The 15791-nt window shown below is 54.3% G+C and overlaps 1 protein-coding gene across 1 annotated transcript in view; it reads right to left on the bottom strand.

Moving 5' to 3' along the window:
* The window catches only part of OTOF (otoferlin), a gene marked incomplete at its 3' end in the record, with an annotated part of 165587 nt that extends 150029 nt beyond the window's left edge, over positions 1-15558 (bottom strand). Inside the window, 2 exon segments of the mRNA XM_034766932.1 lie at positions 821-879; positions 15480-15558. Of these exon segments, the coding sequence (XP_034622823.1) occupies positions 821-879; positions 15480-15558 (138 nt within the window).
* Positions 15559-15791: the final 233 nt, after the last annotated feature.

Here is a 15791-nt window from a genome sequence, read left to right as displayed (position 1 = left end):
TTTCAGTGCAAACAGTGGGGATCTTTTCTTTAGAGAGTCATTCCCCAAATGCACCAGCACTGATCAGATTGGCACGTGAAAACCTCTTTGGGATCCATTTCCACTGGAATGCTGGGTGTGGACCAACTTCTGTTGGTGAAAGAGACAAGCTTTTGAGCTACCCAGAGCTCTTCTTGTCTAGGCTCGAAAGCATGTCTCTATCACCAACAGAAGTGGGTCTGATAACAGATATTACCTCACCCACCTTCTCTCTCGAGTATCCTTGGACCAACATGTCTATAACACAGTGTAAATATCAGAAAGGTCTGGGAGTGATCAGCACACTGAATGCATTGCAGCCACTATCTCAGAAACCTCCAAGCACGTTGAACTATAGACCACCTATGCCACCGTCTAGGGGAAAACCCTTGGGACAGAGAAACAACTGGCCACAACCAAAAGACATACATCAATTTAAGCTCACCAGCTGTAACTAGTTTTGTTTTCTCTGCAGGGCCCCTCCCTAATCATCTTTGCCTCAGACAGACAAATCAAGTCCACTTACACTCTTGGGATGGAGCTGATAGGATCCACCTGGTCTGCTGTCAGAGTAGGTCAGCAAAGGGAGCTCTGCATCTCTACCCAGGGACTTGACATGAGGGGGAATCAGCGAAAGAGCTCTGTATTTGTACACAACTACGAACCTGATACCATGGTTACAGCTTTATGGCTTAATATGTGTTCTTAATGCATTATAATAAGGGGGGAAATACATTTCAGAGGGTCTTAAAGTTTGAACAGGAAGAGAATTATTTAAAAAAAAACCCAACTTGTCTCTTACCTCATCAAACCTGGCCTCATCCTCGCAGTTTTCAAGTACTCGGGTGTAGAAGGAGAGACCTGCAGAAAGCAGAGAGGAAAAGAGCTTCGTTACTTCAAAGCACGCGGGGCTGTGAGAGGGAGACTGTTAGTGGGAGGAGAGGGTGTCTGGGGGGAATGGCAGGAGCTGGCCTGGACTGCAGAGGACCTGCTAACAGCACTGCGCTGCGGGAGTGTGTCTGAGAGCAGGAGAGAGCGTACGGATGTGACAGGTTCGAGTCTGAGCGAGCACGCAGAGCGTGTGTGTGTGTGTGTGTGTACACCATCTGTACAGGGGGGGTATGTGTACACAGAGCGAGCACGCAGAGTGTGTGTGTGTGTGTGTGTACACCATATGTACAGGGGGGGTATGTGTACACAGAGCGAGCACGCAGAGTGTGTGTGTGTGTGTGTGTGTGTGTGTGTACACCATCTGTACGGGGGGGTATGTGTACACTGAGCGAGCACGCAGAGTGTGTGTGTGTGTGTGTGTGTGTGTGTGTACACGATCTGTACGGGGGGGTATGTGTACACTGAGCGAGCACACAGAGTGTGTGTGTGTGTGTGTGTACACCATCTGTACGGGGGGGTATGTGTACACTGAGCGAGCACGCAGAGTGTGTGTGTGTGTGTACACCATCTGTACGGGGGGGTATGTGTACACTGAGCGAGTACGCAGAGTGTGTGTGTGTGTGTGTACACCATCTGTATGGGGGGGGTATGTGTACACTGAGCGAGCACACGGGTTGTGTATGTATCATCTGCATAAGTCCCATTTCTTCTTTATCATGAGGGATGACAGACACGGGGTGCTGGGGAGCTGTCGCACCCCCTGGCTTGAAGTGGTGTCCATCATAACCAGGGATTGCAGTGTAGTTCAATGGCTCTCAGCCCCCCCACTGTTCCAGCCCCCCTGCGACAGACCCAGCCTCTGGATCTGGATTCAAACCAGAGTTTGCAGCTGAATTTTTATCACTCCTATTTACTGCACTGGGGAGGGGGGGGCTAACCTGGACATCTCAAACTTTGGGAGAGTTTGGGTTTGGATTTCCAGCCTCCTGGTTTAGGGCAGTTCAGCCCCAGGGGCTGGGCTGGGGGCCAAGCTCTCCCCACGGTGCTCAGGAACTCGAGGGAATCATTTGACCAACCCACTCTGAGTTTATAACAAACCCTGAACCCGGGTGAGTTTTCACAGGCCTAGGCCATCCCGGGGAATAATGGCTCGTGCAGCTCTAACAATTAAATGCTGAAACACAGCTCTAGCCCCTGGCCCCCCGGCTCACTCTTCCTGCTCTACTGCTCAGCAAACCGACGATCCAAACAGGTCCAGGGACCGAGGATTTAAAACTCCACGTCGTTCCGTCCGCAGAGAGCATGCCTTCCGCCCCCTGGATTGCGCCTGCTGCTCGTGTTCCCGTTGTTTGATCAGGTCTCGTGAATTTCATTCACTCATTCAAAATAAACACGGAGAATTGGAGAGGTTTCGCTTCTCCGGGTCAGCGGGGATTACCACAGGGTTTGAAAGCAAATGGCCCACTGGGAGGATGCAGACAGATGTGCTGGATAACCCCTCGGGATGGGCGATGGGGATTTTTTAATGTTTTTTTTTTCCCTTACTGATGGCATGAAATAAATAAATCCACCATCCGATCAAAGGGTTCACATTGTGCTTTCGGCTGCTCTGGTTTCAATAACCTTTCTGACGTTGCCGAGCCAATATTGTTATTTAATATCCACTGGGCAATGGTGCAGAAAGAGAAGTGATTAAAACGCTCGTTTTAAGGCACTGAATGTAAACGAACCCTCTCTGACTCAACGGCAATCATGCTTTTTGGGGTATTAAATCCTTACATGTTCAGCACAGGGCAGGACCATGTATGTATTTGACCAGGGTCCAAAATTCCCAGGACAGGTCAGCATCTGCAATACCATACTCAGAGCTTTGTGGGGGTATATAAGCGTGCGGGCTCACCCCTGCGGCGCCTCCTGCTGGTTATCTGTGGGAATTAGCTGGTCCCAGCTCCCGAGCGCCCTCTGCAGGCCAGTGCTCCACCTTACCTCACTCTGGCCCCCGTGTCCCTCCCAGGACCCGGTGCCCCTTCACTGAGTTTCTGCCCCCCTTGCAGAACCCTCAGGCTTAGGTCTCCCCCTCCCAGGGGAACCTCCACCCACTAGCCCCACTTTGCCTCAGTCTTGGCTACTGCCCAGTCTCCATCTAGCCCCCGTTCACTGGGGCTGACTGCAGTATCAGCCACTCCTCACAGGCAAAGGGGTTTGGGCCTGCTGCCTCTGCCTACCCGTGGGCTGCCCCTTTGCAACCCCAGTACCCAGTTGGCCTTACCCTAGGCCTGCAGCCTAGGGGGTTTCCAGGCCAGAGATCCCCAGCTCCGGCTCTTGCCTTCCCCCAGCCCTGCTCCACCTTAGGTACCCAGGGCCACTCCCTAGCAGCCAGGCCCTTCTCCCTCTAAAGGCAGAGGGAGAGTGTTTGCGCCTGGCTTCCCTGGCCTTTATAGGGCCAGCTGGGTCTGTTTGCCCCCAATCAGCCCAGCTTTTCCCCTGCCACAGACCTCTCAAAGGGCTTTTTTAAGCCCTTCCGGGCCGGAGCGGGTGACCACCCTGCTACAGGGTCACTTTGGGGAGAGTTGTACCAAATATTGAGCTGTTATACCAAGGAGCCAGGTTCCAGCATGTGATCCTCTGCCCTCATTACTGTCCCCTTTCTGACTGAACTCTGCGACGAGTTTACAAAATGAGGCAATTCTTGGAGGGAGCTGAGACTCTGGCTTTCTGGGTTCTCTTGCGAAGGGAAAATCGGGCCGTGCTTTCGGCCTGCCCAAAACTTGAGAGTTTTGTTTAAGTCTTTGGTTCACGAATCGTTTCCCCCAGGAAATCATTTTAAACTCCAGGGAAACTTAATAAATAGCATCTTTGCTAACTAAACAGAAGCCTGTTCTCCAGAAGTGTCAAGCGCCTGTGCGTACAGACACCGCTGATCGCCAGCGGGGGGACGACCCCTCGGCTTTCCGTATTAATGCTCTTCAGGGCAGTCACCACATCTACCGCTGTGCCTGTACAGCACCCGGCACACAGGACCCGCCTGGCAGACGTCACAGTGAGGCAGATGTTTCAGATGTGGCAGGGTAAGATCCCAGCTCATGGATAGAACTCGGGACAAACCTGACCACTGTCACTAGTGTCTGCCGCTGATTTGCTGGGTGACCGGAGGCACGGCACGCCTCTCTGTGACTCGGTTTCCCCAGGTGTAAAATAGACGCTGTGATCTGTACAGAGGGTACAGATCTGCCTCGCAGGGAGGCTGTGAGGACAAACGACTGCTTGGGAGGGTGAAGAGATCCCTGGATGGAAGAATATCCACTCTACACTTGCCTTTTGGTAATTGTATCCCTTTATGCCGAAACAATTCCCTCTGTCCTGGCTCCTTTGTGGAGGATTCTACCAGATTTGTGACTTTTTATCCCCAACTTGAGCTAAAGTCAAGCAGCAATTCAGAGCAATCCTGCTGCTCAAATGCACATGGAAACCTGTCACCTCCTGGCCTGACTTCTGACTTAACTTCTTTCCTGCAGTCATACAATCCTACCACTGAAGGAGCGCACACCTACACAACGCTCTGCTCCACACCCACCGGCTGCACTCCTGGGGAGATTGGGAGATGCCAGCTGCCAGCAAGAGAAGCTAAACAAAACAACCCACACCCGCAACACTCAGCTGGCTGTAACAATGAGAGAGAAGTAATAATAATGACTGGCATTTGCATAGCACTTTTCGTGCTGAACCTAAAGCTCACAGCAAAATTACAACCGACTGTGAGCGGTGTTCAGGGATCACCGCTTCACCACCACTGAAATGCAGCCACTTCTGGAGTAGAACGGGGTAGCCTGCAAACGACTCACAGTACGCACACCGTTCAGGACCGAGTGTGGTGGGTACTGAAACTACATGGGGCATGAATGGAATTATTTCGAGACACTGTGAATAACACGCCTGGTCCCGGGAAAGTGCCCTGGGATCTCTAATGGTCACGAGGGGCGGGATCTTGATGGCTCGTTATTAGTTGCATTGCAGTAAAATCTAGGAGCCTGAGCAATGGATCAGAGCCCCGTTGTGCAAGGTGTGGTGCAAAGGCACAACCACAAAAATGGTCCCAGCCCCGAAGAGCTTACAGTCAAAGACTGAGACTGACAACCGGCGGATACAATCAGATGGGAGGAGCATAAGGAATACGTGGGACGACTGTGTTCACCGCATGTCGCAACTGAAAGATGGTGGCTCCCGTGAGAACAGCACCCCCTAGCGCCACCCTGAGGTATTGGCTCAGTACCAACTCAGAAAAGCATCTCTTGCTGAATTTTCAGTGCTAGTGTTTTCCATCTGCGTGTTTCCTACCAGTTTTCATCTCTCTAGCACTGGAAGTGCTTTACACAACAGGACAACAGACTGAGTCCCCACCGCACGGGGCCTGCAGTTTGAAAGACAGATACATTGCAAGGCTGCGAGCAGTTTACCGAGTTTTTGAGGAATTAGCCAAGACAGCAAGAAAGTGACTCATTCCTGCTTATTGTCCCCACCAATAAATGTGACAACAGTGGCACAAACTTCTTAACAGCCTGGAGGGATACAGAATCATAGCAACGTCAGACTCAGCGGGTCATCGAATCCAGCCCCCTGCACTGTGGCAGGACCAAGTAATCCTAGAACATCCCTGACAGGGGTTGTCCCGCCTGTTCTTAAAAACCTCCCATGACGGGGATTCCACAACCTCCATTGCTTTTCCAGAGCTTCACTCCCCTGAGAGTTAGCAAGTTTTTTCCTGCTGTCTAAGCTAAACCTCCCTTGGTGCAGATTAAGTCCATTACTTCTTGCCCTGCCTTCAGTGGATGTGGAGAACAATTGATCACAAACCGCTTCATAACAGCCCTTCCCAGATTCGAAGGCTGTTATCAGGTCCCCCCTCAGTTTACCATGCCCAGTTTTCTTTACCCTTTCCTCACAGATCAGGTTTTCGAAATCCTTGATCAGTTTTTGTGTCTCTCTCTCCAATTTGTCCACATCTGTACTCCAGTGTGGTGCACAGAATTGGACGCAAGACTAAACCTGAGAGAAGAGCAGGACAATTATCTCCCGTGTCTTAAATACGACATTCCTGTCAATAGATCCAGAAGGATATTAGCCTTTTTCGAACTGCACCACATCGTTGGCTCGTATTCAATTTTGATCCACTATCACCCCCAGATCCTTTTCAGCAATGCTACCACCTAGGCAGTGATTCCCCACTTTGTAGTTGTGCCTTTGATTTTTCCTTCCTAACTGAAGTACTTTGTAATTGTTTTTAATTAATTTCATCTTGTTGATTTCAGTCCCGTTCTCCTGGAGGGTAACTCAGGAGGGGAAGGTGGAGGAATGCAAGAGCCCAGGCAGCCGGTACATATTTTCAAGGAAAGTATGAGTTAGTTGGGGTTGGTCCTGCTTTGAGCAGGGGGTTGGACTAGATACCTCCTGAGGTCCCTTCCAGCCCTGATATTCTACGATTCTATGAAGCTGTAAAGGAAGGGAATTACCCAGAGACTTGGAGCAACAAAGGCAGGAAGCTAGAACTGCTCAAAAAACGGGTCCCCCTCCACCCACAGAAAATTTTGCTTTTTTGACAAAAATTCAAATACTGAAAAACGTCAGGCAAAACCCACAATATTTCTACTTGGAAATGCTGCGGTGCCTCAAGGGAGTTGTAGTTCAGATTCCTCACACTCCCATTCTCTTCTAGAGGCAGGGCTCTCTGGTCGGACTACATCTCCCATGAGGTACCACGGTCTCTTCTCAGAGTGGGGAGAGACGGTGCATCATGGGAGTTCCTGGCTCCCGGGGCCAGCCACCCCATGAGAGGGATGCAGAGGAAGGATTGTCCACTGAAAAGCAGCTTGGAGGATCATAAAAATTAAAGATGGGAGAGACCTTTTGGGCGATGATCTGTTCTGAGTGAAATTCGCCCCTTGGCTGCGTGCCTGGACATCCCCAGACGGGGGATCATTTAGCGTCCGGTGCCAGGCTGAATCCACACTCAAAAGAGGAACTTTTGCACACTAAGCAGTGAAAGCACGGCCCAGTGGGTAGGGAGGGGGATCTGATTTTAATCCCCTCTCTGCTACTGACCCACTTTATGCCCCTTGGCAAGTCACTTCCCCTCTCAGCGCCTGTTTCCCCTCCTAACCTGTGGCTGTCTTGTCTATTTAAAACGGGAAAGCTCTTTGGGGCAGGGCCTGTCTCTCACTCGGTGTCTGTACAGCACCTAGCACAGTGAGGTACTGAGCACAGCTGTGACCGCTAGGTGCTGGGGTGATACAAACAGGGATTTCACTCTGTGTTCCTAGGTTTGAGGGTCTACTGACGTGGTATTCCTGAGCTCGCCAGCAGCGAGAAACGCTCCCTTTCTCTGCCCCGCTGGGATCTCATTTAAAGCGGCCAGGTTACAGCTGAGGAGGGAGAAGCAGAGAGGCACCGGTGAGGCCGTCCGAGCCACAGCTAGCTCCTAACTCTCCTGTGCCCAGCACTGGATGCCTCAGAGAGAGCGAGAGAGAGAGAGAGAGAGAGAGAGAGAGGATGCCACAGGAGAGAAAGACAGGCCTATGTGGGGCTCGCTCAAGTTCCCTCTTAGTGAAGGAGAAATGAAAGGCCGGGAATAAATAAGTTCGGTGAACAGCTTCCGCCTCCATGCAGTGTCACGTAACTTCAAGAGGAAGGCTGGGCCAGGGTCAGCGCACCAGCCGGAGACTTGGGACTCCCAGGTTCAGTTCCCTGTCTTACCACAGATTCCCTTGGGCGAGTCACTTAGTTTTTGTGCCGTGGTTTCTCATCAGTCACATGGGGAGCCCTGCAGGGGTGGTGTGAGGACTGATGCGTTAAAGATCGTGGGGGGCTCAGGTACTATAGTAATGGGGGCCAGATAAGCACCTTGACAGATAGATATCCTCCTGCACCCCCATTGGAGCCAGACGCTGAAATGAACAACCGAGGGCAGAATTCAGCCCTGACGCGCCGGTGTATCGATTTGGGCAGCGCTTGCATCTCATAACAGAAGAACAAGGGACATCTGCTGAAATACCAGGGTGGCAGATTCAAAGCTGGTGGGAGAAAATATTGTTTTCACACAATGCACAATGAGCCGGTGGAACTCATTGCCACTAGACAACACTGAGGCCAACCGCTAAGCAGAACTCAATAAAAGATGGATAACGAGCATGTCCGGTGATATTCTAGGAAATACTGAAACATAATCAAGAGTTAGGAAGGACCATAAACTTCCTGCTTAGGGAATAAAGTGACCTCTATCCAAGAAACTCCCCCCCCACACCCACAGCCCGGACAGGTTCTTTCATAACTTCTGACTGTGGGATTCTTACCTATTCCTCTGAGGCATCTGGCGCTGGCCACTGTCAGAGACAGGACGTGGAGGCAGATGGACCCTGGGGCTGACCCAGTCTGGCAACTCCTTGTTCCTATGCTGTGGTCCAGACCATGCCAATAAAGCTATTGACACTGAATAACACCCTTCTCTCTCTCATCCTGAAAAACCCAGCCAGACTGGGAGAGGGAACAATACAATTGCTAGAGAGGTCCTACTAGCTCCTTTCCTTCCCGAGCTGCTTCGACTCTCACATCAATCCTGCCGGGGAGTGGGGATGGGGGGAAGGGCTATTAATCACCTACTGCAAACAGCCTAGACCAATTTTTGTTTCCTCCTTTTCTCCTCCCTGCTCTTTCCCTGGAGGGCGTGGGGGGGAGAGAGGCATGGAGAAAAAATGAAACATTTCAATTCAAACCTAATTGAAAATTTTCCACCTGGTTAAAAGATTGAAAGATGCAGAAAATTTTGAACAAAAGAGCACGTTTTCTTTTTAACTTGGGGGGCTGGGGGGAAATACGAGACCTGGTACAAAGCTGTCTGTCTAAATTTTTCTTCGATGGAAAATTGGGTTGTCAACCAAACGAAAGTGTCTATGGAAAGTGTCTGCTTTCCTCTGCAATTTCCAAGTTTTCATTGTGAAAGACAATATTTTTCTTTTTTTTTTTTTGGTTTTCCACAAAAAGGTCAAAATTATCTCTGGTAAAACACTCACCGGCTGCGATGGTTTTTGACCAGCACTAACCACCAGCTTGCTGTCACATAATCACATTGCCCTCTACTGACGCAAGGGGACACAGGACTCCGTATCAGCACAACTGGCAGAGATGAGTGCAAGGGACAGAGGCTTTGGCCAAGATTTTCCAAGCTGGGTATGTAAAGAAATGAACTTTCAGAGGCACTGAGGTTCCACAATCATCACTTACAGCTGCAGATGCTCACTCAGCATCTCAGAAAACCAGCCCACTTATTTAGGTTAAAAACCTTGGCTTTGTCTTCTTGAGGCCAAGTTCCAGAGATCTGTCCCCAGGGCTGCCTCTTTGCAAAATATGAGCCATTCTGGCCGTGTGTGTGGCCTTGGGTTTGATCTAATAGGAGTACGTCTATGCTCCTGAAGATTACTAAGGACTGCTAACACCTACCATAGGTGTCTGGACACCGCTGTGATGAACAAATGCCAGCTAGGTCAGAAGACAGATTAGTCCCTGTTCCGTGCAGCAGGAATTCAGGAAGGAAATTCCATTTGTGGCGTTTCTGGTGACATCTACTGGGGGATGGGGACTCCCGCAATCTGGGGGCGCTGTATTCCTCTGCGCAAGGGGTACAAAGGGGACCCTGGTGGCCTGTGTAATTACTTTGTGTTGATCTATCTAGGCACTTGTACAGCCTCCGTCCCCTTAGCTTGTGAGAGTGCTTGCCAAGCGGGCCGTGCATAAGGTGTCCCATGGCGATGTCCCACGGGACCCTTCTTAATATGAGGTTGCGATCTGGCCATTAGAGCTTGTAAAGAGCTTTGAGCCCTTCCCTGGAGAGCTGGAGAGACGAGCAAAGGGGCTGCTGTTCCCACCGCTCAGGGGCCCCTTGGGATTTACGATGGAACTAAGCAGTGAATGAAAGTTACCGCGTCCGTCCGGTGTGGAGCACTGGCGGGGTGTCTGAGCAGCGTTGCCAACCCTTGCCATTTTATTGCAAGTCTCGCAATCCTTGGTATATTTCTTAAAGCCCCAGGCTCCAGGAGGCACCTGATGAGGCGAGAATCTCAGCTTTCAGTTTAAAAAAAAGGTAAATTTCCAGCCTTCCGGGCTGCAAAGTGAAGCTCAAAAATGCGACCTGCGTGCGGCCTAGAGGCTCAGAAGGCCACGCAGAAGAACTCCCCTATTGATTGCCACTCTCAGGGGGCCTGACTCATGATTCAGTCCTGCCTGGATCCGGTCATTTAAACCCCCCTGGCTCTGGCTGAGCTGACGCTGATCCTCCCGGGCTATGTCTACACTACGAGTGGTGGGGGAGATTCCCCTCCCCGTGCGCACAGGCTGGCACACTCTCTCTCATTGAGCTAGTGCGAGCGAGTGTAAACAGCGGGGTAGCCGTGGGAGCACGGGCAGAGGCGGCATGGCTTAGCCATGTTGATTACGTACCCACCGGTGTCAGGCGGGTTTGTGCTCAGCATGGCTAAGCCGTGCCTCTGCTGCCAATGGCCGGGCGACCGCAGCTACGCTGCCTTTGTACTCACCTAGCTCCACGACAGCGAGTATGTGCATGCGAGCAGGGGAATCGCGCCCTCGCGTGGAGTGTAGACGCAGTCAAAGTGCACGCCGCACGGAGACTTACCGTCATCAGGATTTAGTATTATTGCCCGGACAGAGGAGCGGAAGGAGGAGCCCTGCTACACGCTTGTGACCCCTGTTGTGTTCGCACCAGTCACTGGCCCCCAATAAACAATAGGCCTCTGATTGCTGACAACACTGCACGCCAAAATCACACCCAGGGCTGCACGGGAACTGGCGGCCTGGACACATCTGGGGTCCTGGCACTTCAGAGCCAGGTCTGAATGGAAGTACAGCCGCAAAGCTCGCTCCGTAATATCCGGCTGGAGCCGCTGTCTCCTGGCACGCAGCGGAGGGGGCGACACAAGAGGGACTGCGCTGCTGGGATGAATCCAGCAGACCCAGGGACTCCCCTCCATGGACGCGGCCTGTGGAACTGGAGAGGAATGAAGCCAATGGGGTTCTACAGAAAGGACTCGGAAAGCCGAGAGAACGTAACAGAACTAGCCGAGGGCACTGCCGGTCAGGAATAGGACGCGTCGGCAGAGCTGGGAGTAAGGGAGCGAGCAGGATAGGATGAGCAGGGGGACTGCAGGTCAGAATCGAGCACCATTGGCAGACCCAAGGAGGGCAGGCCTGGGATAGCAGGGGGGTGCGGGTCAGGATTCAGGGGCACTGGCAGAGTTGGGGGGTTGAGCCCAGGGCTGGGATCATAGACACCGACTCCGTGGGTGCTCTGGGGCTGGAGCACCCACGGGGAAAAATTGGTGGGTGCTCTGCTACCCACCAGCAGCCAAGCTCCCCGCCTCACCTCACCTCCTCCTCCACCTCCTCCCCTGAGCACACCGCGTCCCTGCTTCTTCCCCTAGCTCTCAGTGGGGTAACAAGCTCCGGGACGGGGCGGGGGGAGGGGGGGGGGAGAGGACCAGGAACGTGGCGCGCTCAGGGGAGGAGGCGGAGGAGAGGCGGGGCCGGGGCGAGGATTTGGGGAAGGAGTCCAATGGGGCAGGGAGGGGGCGGAGTTGGGGCAGGGACTTTGGGGAAGGGGTTGAAATGGGGGCGGGGCAGGGGTGGAGTTGGGGCGGGTCCAGGGGCAGAGACGGGTCGGGAAGTTGGCGCCTATGGCTGGGATAATGGGGGGATGCGGGTCGGGACTGAGGGGCACTACAGAGCTGGAGGGGTGACCTTTCAGGAGCCGCCCAAGGTAAGCCCTGAACCATGACCCCCTCCTGCACCCCAACTCCCTGCCCCAGCCTAGTGCCTGCACCGCCTCCCACACCCAAACTCCCTCCCAGAGCCTGCACCCCGCACCCTCTCCCGTACCCAAACTGCCTCCCAGACCCCTCACCCCTCCCGCACCCAAACTCCCTCCCAGAGCCCGCACCCCCTCCCCCTTCCCCCACACCCAAACTTCCTCCCAGAGCCTGCACCCCTTCTGCACCCAAACTCCCTCCCAGAGCCCGCACCCTGCATCCCCTCCCGCATCCAAACTGCCTCCCAGACCCCTCACCCTTCCCGCACCCAAACTGCCTCCCAGACCCCTCACAGTTCCCGCACCCCCTCCCACACCCAAACTGCCTCCCAGAGCCTGCACCCCTCACCCCCTCCCACACCCAAACTCCCTCCCAGAGCCCGCACCCTGCATCCCCTCCCCACACACCCCTTCCCGCATCCAAACTGCCTCCCAGACCCCTCATACCCCCTCCCGCACCCAAACTCCCTCCCAGACCTGCATCCTGCTCCCCCTCCCGCCCCCAAACTCCCTGCCCCAGCCTGAGGAAAGTGAGTGAGGGTTGGGTAGAGTGGGTGACGGAGAGAGGGGGGATGGAGTGAACAGGGGGTGGGGCCTCAGTGAAGGGGCAGGACAGGGTGTGGTCTCAAGGAAGGGGTGGGGTAGGGGTGTGGTCACAGGGAAGGGGCAGGGCAGGGGCATGGTCTCAGGGAAGGGGCGGAGCGTAGGCGGGACAAGGGTCTTTGGGGTTGCGGGATCAGACAGTTGGGAACCCTACCAGGCGGGCATGTGGAAGCCCTGGCCGTGCCGGAAGAGCACACCCAGCAGCACAGCCGGCACTCGCTGGGCGTCAGCCACCACAGGAACAGCACCGCCCAAATGTCAAGCGGACGGCGTCCGCGCGAGCGCAGCTTGTGTGTGGGGACCCACTGACTGCTCTGCCCTGGGGCCCGGAACTGCTGTCGGCAGGCCTGGTTAAATGACATGGTGCTGAAAACGCCTGTGCCCTGTCTACACCATGGCTTCCTTCCGTCGCTGCTAGAGCTGCGCTGGGACAGAAAAGCACTTATCAATTAGCCCAGGATTCTCGACCCCCAGTCCTGTAATCTAACTACACCACCACCTCTGCACATAAGCACCACTAGCTATTCCCTGCTGGAGTTACAACGGCTGTGGTTAACACATTGTGAGCGGCGTAGTACTCCTCGGCTACACAGTTATCCATCGTTACAGTTAGAATCCCCGTCCCCTGCCTCCACAAGGCTGCTGGCTACTACGTGAACCGTCCTCTGGGCCCAGAGCGGGGTGCCAGTCCAGTGAGCTGGTGATACGCTCCCCTAGACGTATTCAGTACTCTCCAGAAAGGGTTCTGTGCATCTCCTTGCGGAGGAGAGAATTCCTAGCGGTGACTACGAATGAGGCCAGGAGAAAACACTGTTGTGGGAATAAAAGCAACAGCCCTGGATAAAGTCAGGTTCCCGGCAGGATCTAGGACCCACAACGCATTCAGTCAATTTCATTTTATAACCCTTAGCCATTCACTTTCTGGGGGGTGGGGAGGGGCTGATCAAACTCCCTGTTTAAAACCTGAGGACTCCATGACACGACTGGGTCAAATCCTGGCAGAACTGACTCAGCGCTGGCCCTTTCCAAAGTCCGGCATTTCCACCCAGTTCCACGTCGCTTGCTGCCTTTTCGCCACCCAGGCTCCACGGCCTGTTTTGCCAAAACAGGGGTTTGTCCTGGTTTTCTCTGGCAAACCTGCTCTCTGTGTGGTGGCTGCTCTCCTACGCTACAGGGGCTGGGTGCCCCACGGGGGTACGGTGCCGTGGGCTCCCTGGGTTGGAAGGTGCTATCCAAACATCTCACACTGTTAAACAGTGCGCAACCACCTTGGAGAAACTAGCGCGAGACTCGGGGTTACAGACTGGAAAGCGACCTGATGTGACAATAAGGACAGAAGTCAAGCGGTCTCAGAGGCACAGTCGCAGGTAGGGATCCGGCCCTTTGCCCGTCTTCGAGGTTGTGTTAGCCCCACCAGGGCAAGGGAGATGCTGTGGCCTGAGCATTGGATCTGACCCCTGCCCTAGGACGATATCAGTGGTCAATAGGGCCACACCGGCAGTTTCCAAACTTTACTGGCTCATGTGCCCCCTTTGCTGCGGTGTGACTGGAGGGCAAATCGAGCTCCCATGCCAGGACCCCTGGGCGACTCCATACCCTGCTTAGAGCACAAACCCCAAAGGTAGGTCTCTTCACCGCCCGTCTCGGAGCTGGCGGGGATCCCCTTTTCACAGATGGGGGACACAGAAGGTGGAAGAGCTGGGACGAGAACGGGGGGGCCCCGCTCCCAGCTGGGCCCGCTAGCTACCGGGCCACCGCCAAGCACAACCAAGCTGTGCCCGGACCCCTTGGGGCAGGTGACTCTGTCTGTCCCTGTCTATCCCTGTGGATAGAAAGCTGGCTAGATCGTCGGGCTCAACGGGTAATGATCAATGGCTCCATGTCTAGTTGGCAGCCGGTTTCAAGCGGAGTGCCCCAAGGGTCGGTCCTGGGGCCGGTTTTTTAAATAGCTTTATTAATGATCTGGAGGATGGTGTGAACTGCACTCTCAGCAAGTTTGCAGATGACACTAAACTAGGAGGCGTGGTAGATACACTAGAGGGTAGGGATCGGATACAGAGGGACCTAGACAAATTAGAGGATTGGGCCAAAAAAACCCTGATGAGGTTCAACAAGGACAAGTGCAGAGTCCTACACTTAGGACGGAAGAATCCCATGCACTGTTACAGACTAGGGACCGAATAGCTAGGCAGCAGTTCTGCAGAAAAGGACCTGGGGGTTACAGTGGACGAGAAGCTGGATATGAGTCAACAGTGTGCCCTTGTTGCCAAGAAGGCTAATGGCATTTTGGGCTGTATAAGTAGGGGCATTTCCAGCAGATCGAGGAACGTGATCGTTCCCCTTTATCTGACATTGGTGAGGCCTCATCTGGAATACTGTGTCCAGTTTTGGGCCCCACACTACAAGAAGGATGTGGAAAATTTGGAAAGAGTCCAGCAGAGGGCAACAAAAATGATTGGGGGCTGGAGCACATGACTTATGAGGAGAGGCTGAGGGAACTGGGGTTATTTAGTCTGCAGAAGAGAAGAGTGAGGGGGGATTTGATAGCTGCTTTCAACTACCTGAAGGGGGGTTCCAAAGAGGATGGAGCTCGGCTGTTCTCAGTGGTAGCAGATGACAGAACAAGGAGCAATGGTCTCAAGTTGCAGTGGGGGAGGTTTAGGTTGGATATTAGGAAAAAACTATTTCACTAGGAGGGTGGTGAAGCGCTGGACTGGGTTACCTAGGGAGGTGGTGGAATATCCATCCTTAGAGGTTTTTAAGGCCCGGCTTGACAAAGCCCTGGCTGGGATGATTTAGTTGGGGCTGGTCCTGCTTTGAGCAGGGGGTTGGACTAGAACCTCCTGAGGTCCCTTCCAACTCTGATATTCTATGAAAGACCCTGGGGCTGTTTGACGGGGGGAGGGCGAGAAGGCAGCGAAAGGGGGATGAATCTGCAGCGTCCTCCGGGTGGGGTCACTAGCCCCCAGCCCAGCCCCGGGCCACACGGGACCCCGAGCCCAGCCTCTCCCCTGCCCCGTGGGACCCAGCAGCCCCCAGCCCCGCGGAGAACTTTTCCTTCCCCCCCCCTCACCCCCAGCCCCGCGCCGGCGGCTCCCCCTACCTCTGAACGCCACCTTGGCGAGCCGGTCCCCCTTGCCCCGCAGCTCGGTCACCGCCTTGAGGCGCACGAGCAGCGCCATGGTGCGCCCTGGCGAGCCCCTGCGCCGCCGGAGCGCAGCCTCCACGCCCGCCTCTCCTCCCCTGGCCGGCGCCGAGGAGCGCGGCTTAGGGGCTGGGAGCAGCCGCTCAATTATTCAGGAGCTCCCAGCGCCGCGCTCCGGGGCCGGCCGTGCGCTCCTCTCCTGCGCCCCAGCGCTCCAGCCAGCCCCCGGCGGGAGGGGGCCGCGCCGCCTTCCACGCTCTGCCAGGCAGC

The sequence above is a fragment of the Trachemys scripta genome, chromosome 3, assembly GCF_013100865.1.
Source record: "Trachemys scripta elegans isolate TJP31775 chromosome 3, CAS_Tse_1.0, whole genome shotgun sequence".
Taxonomy (NCBI): Eukaryota; Metazoa; Chordata; order Testudines; family Emydidae; genus Trachemys; species Trachemys scripta.
The sequence above is the reverse complement of the archived record's forward strand: the minus strand, read 5'-3'. Positions and strand labels throughout refer to the sequence as shown.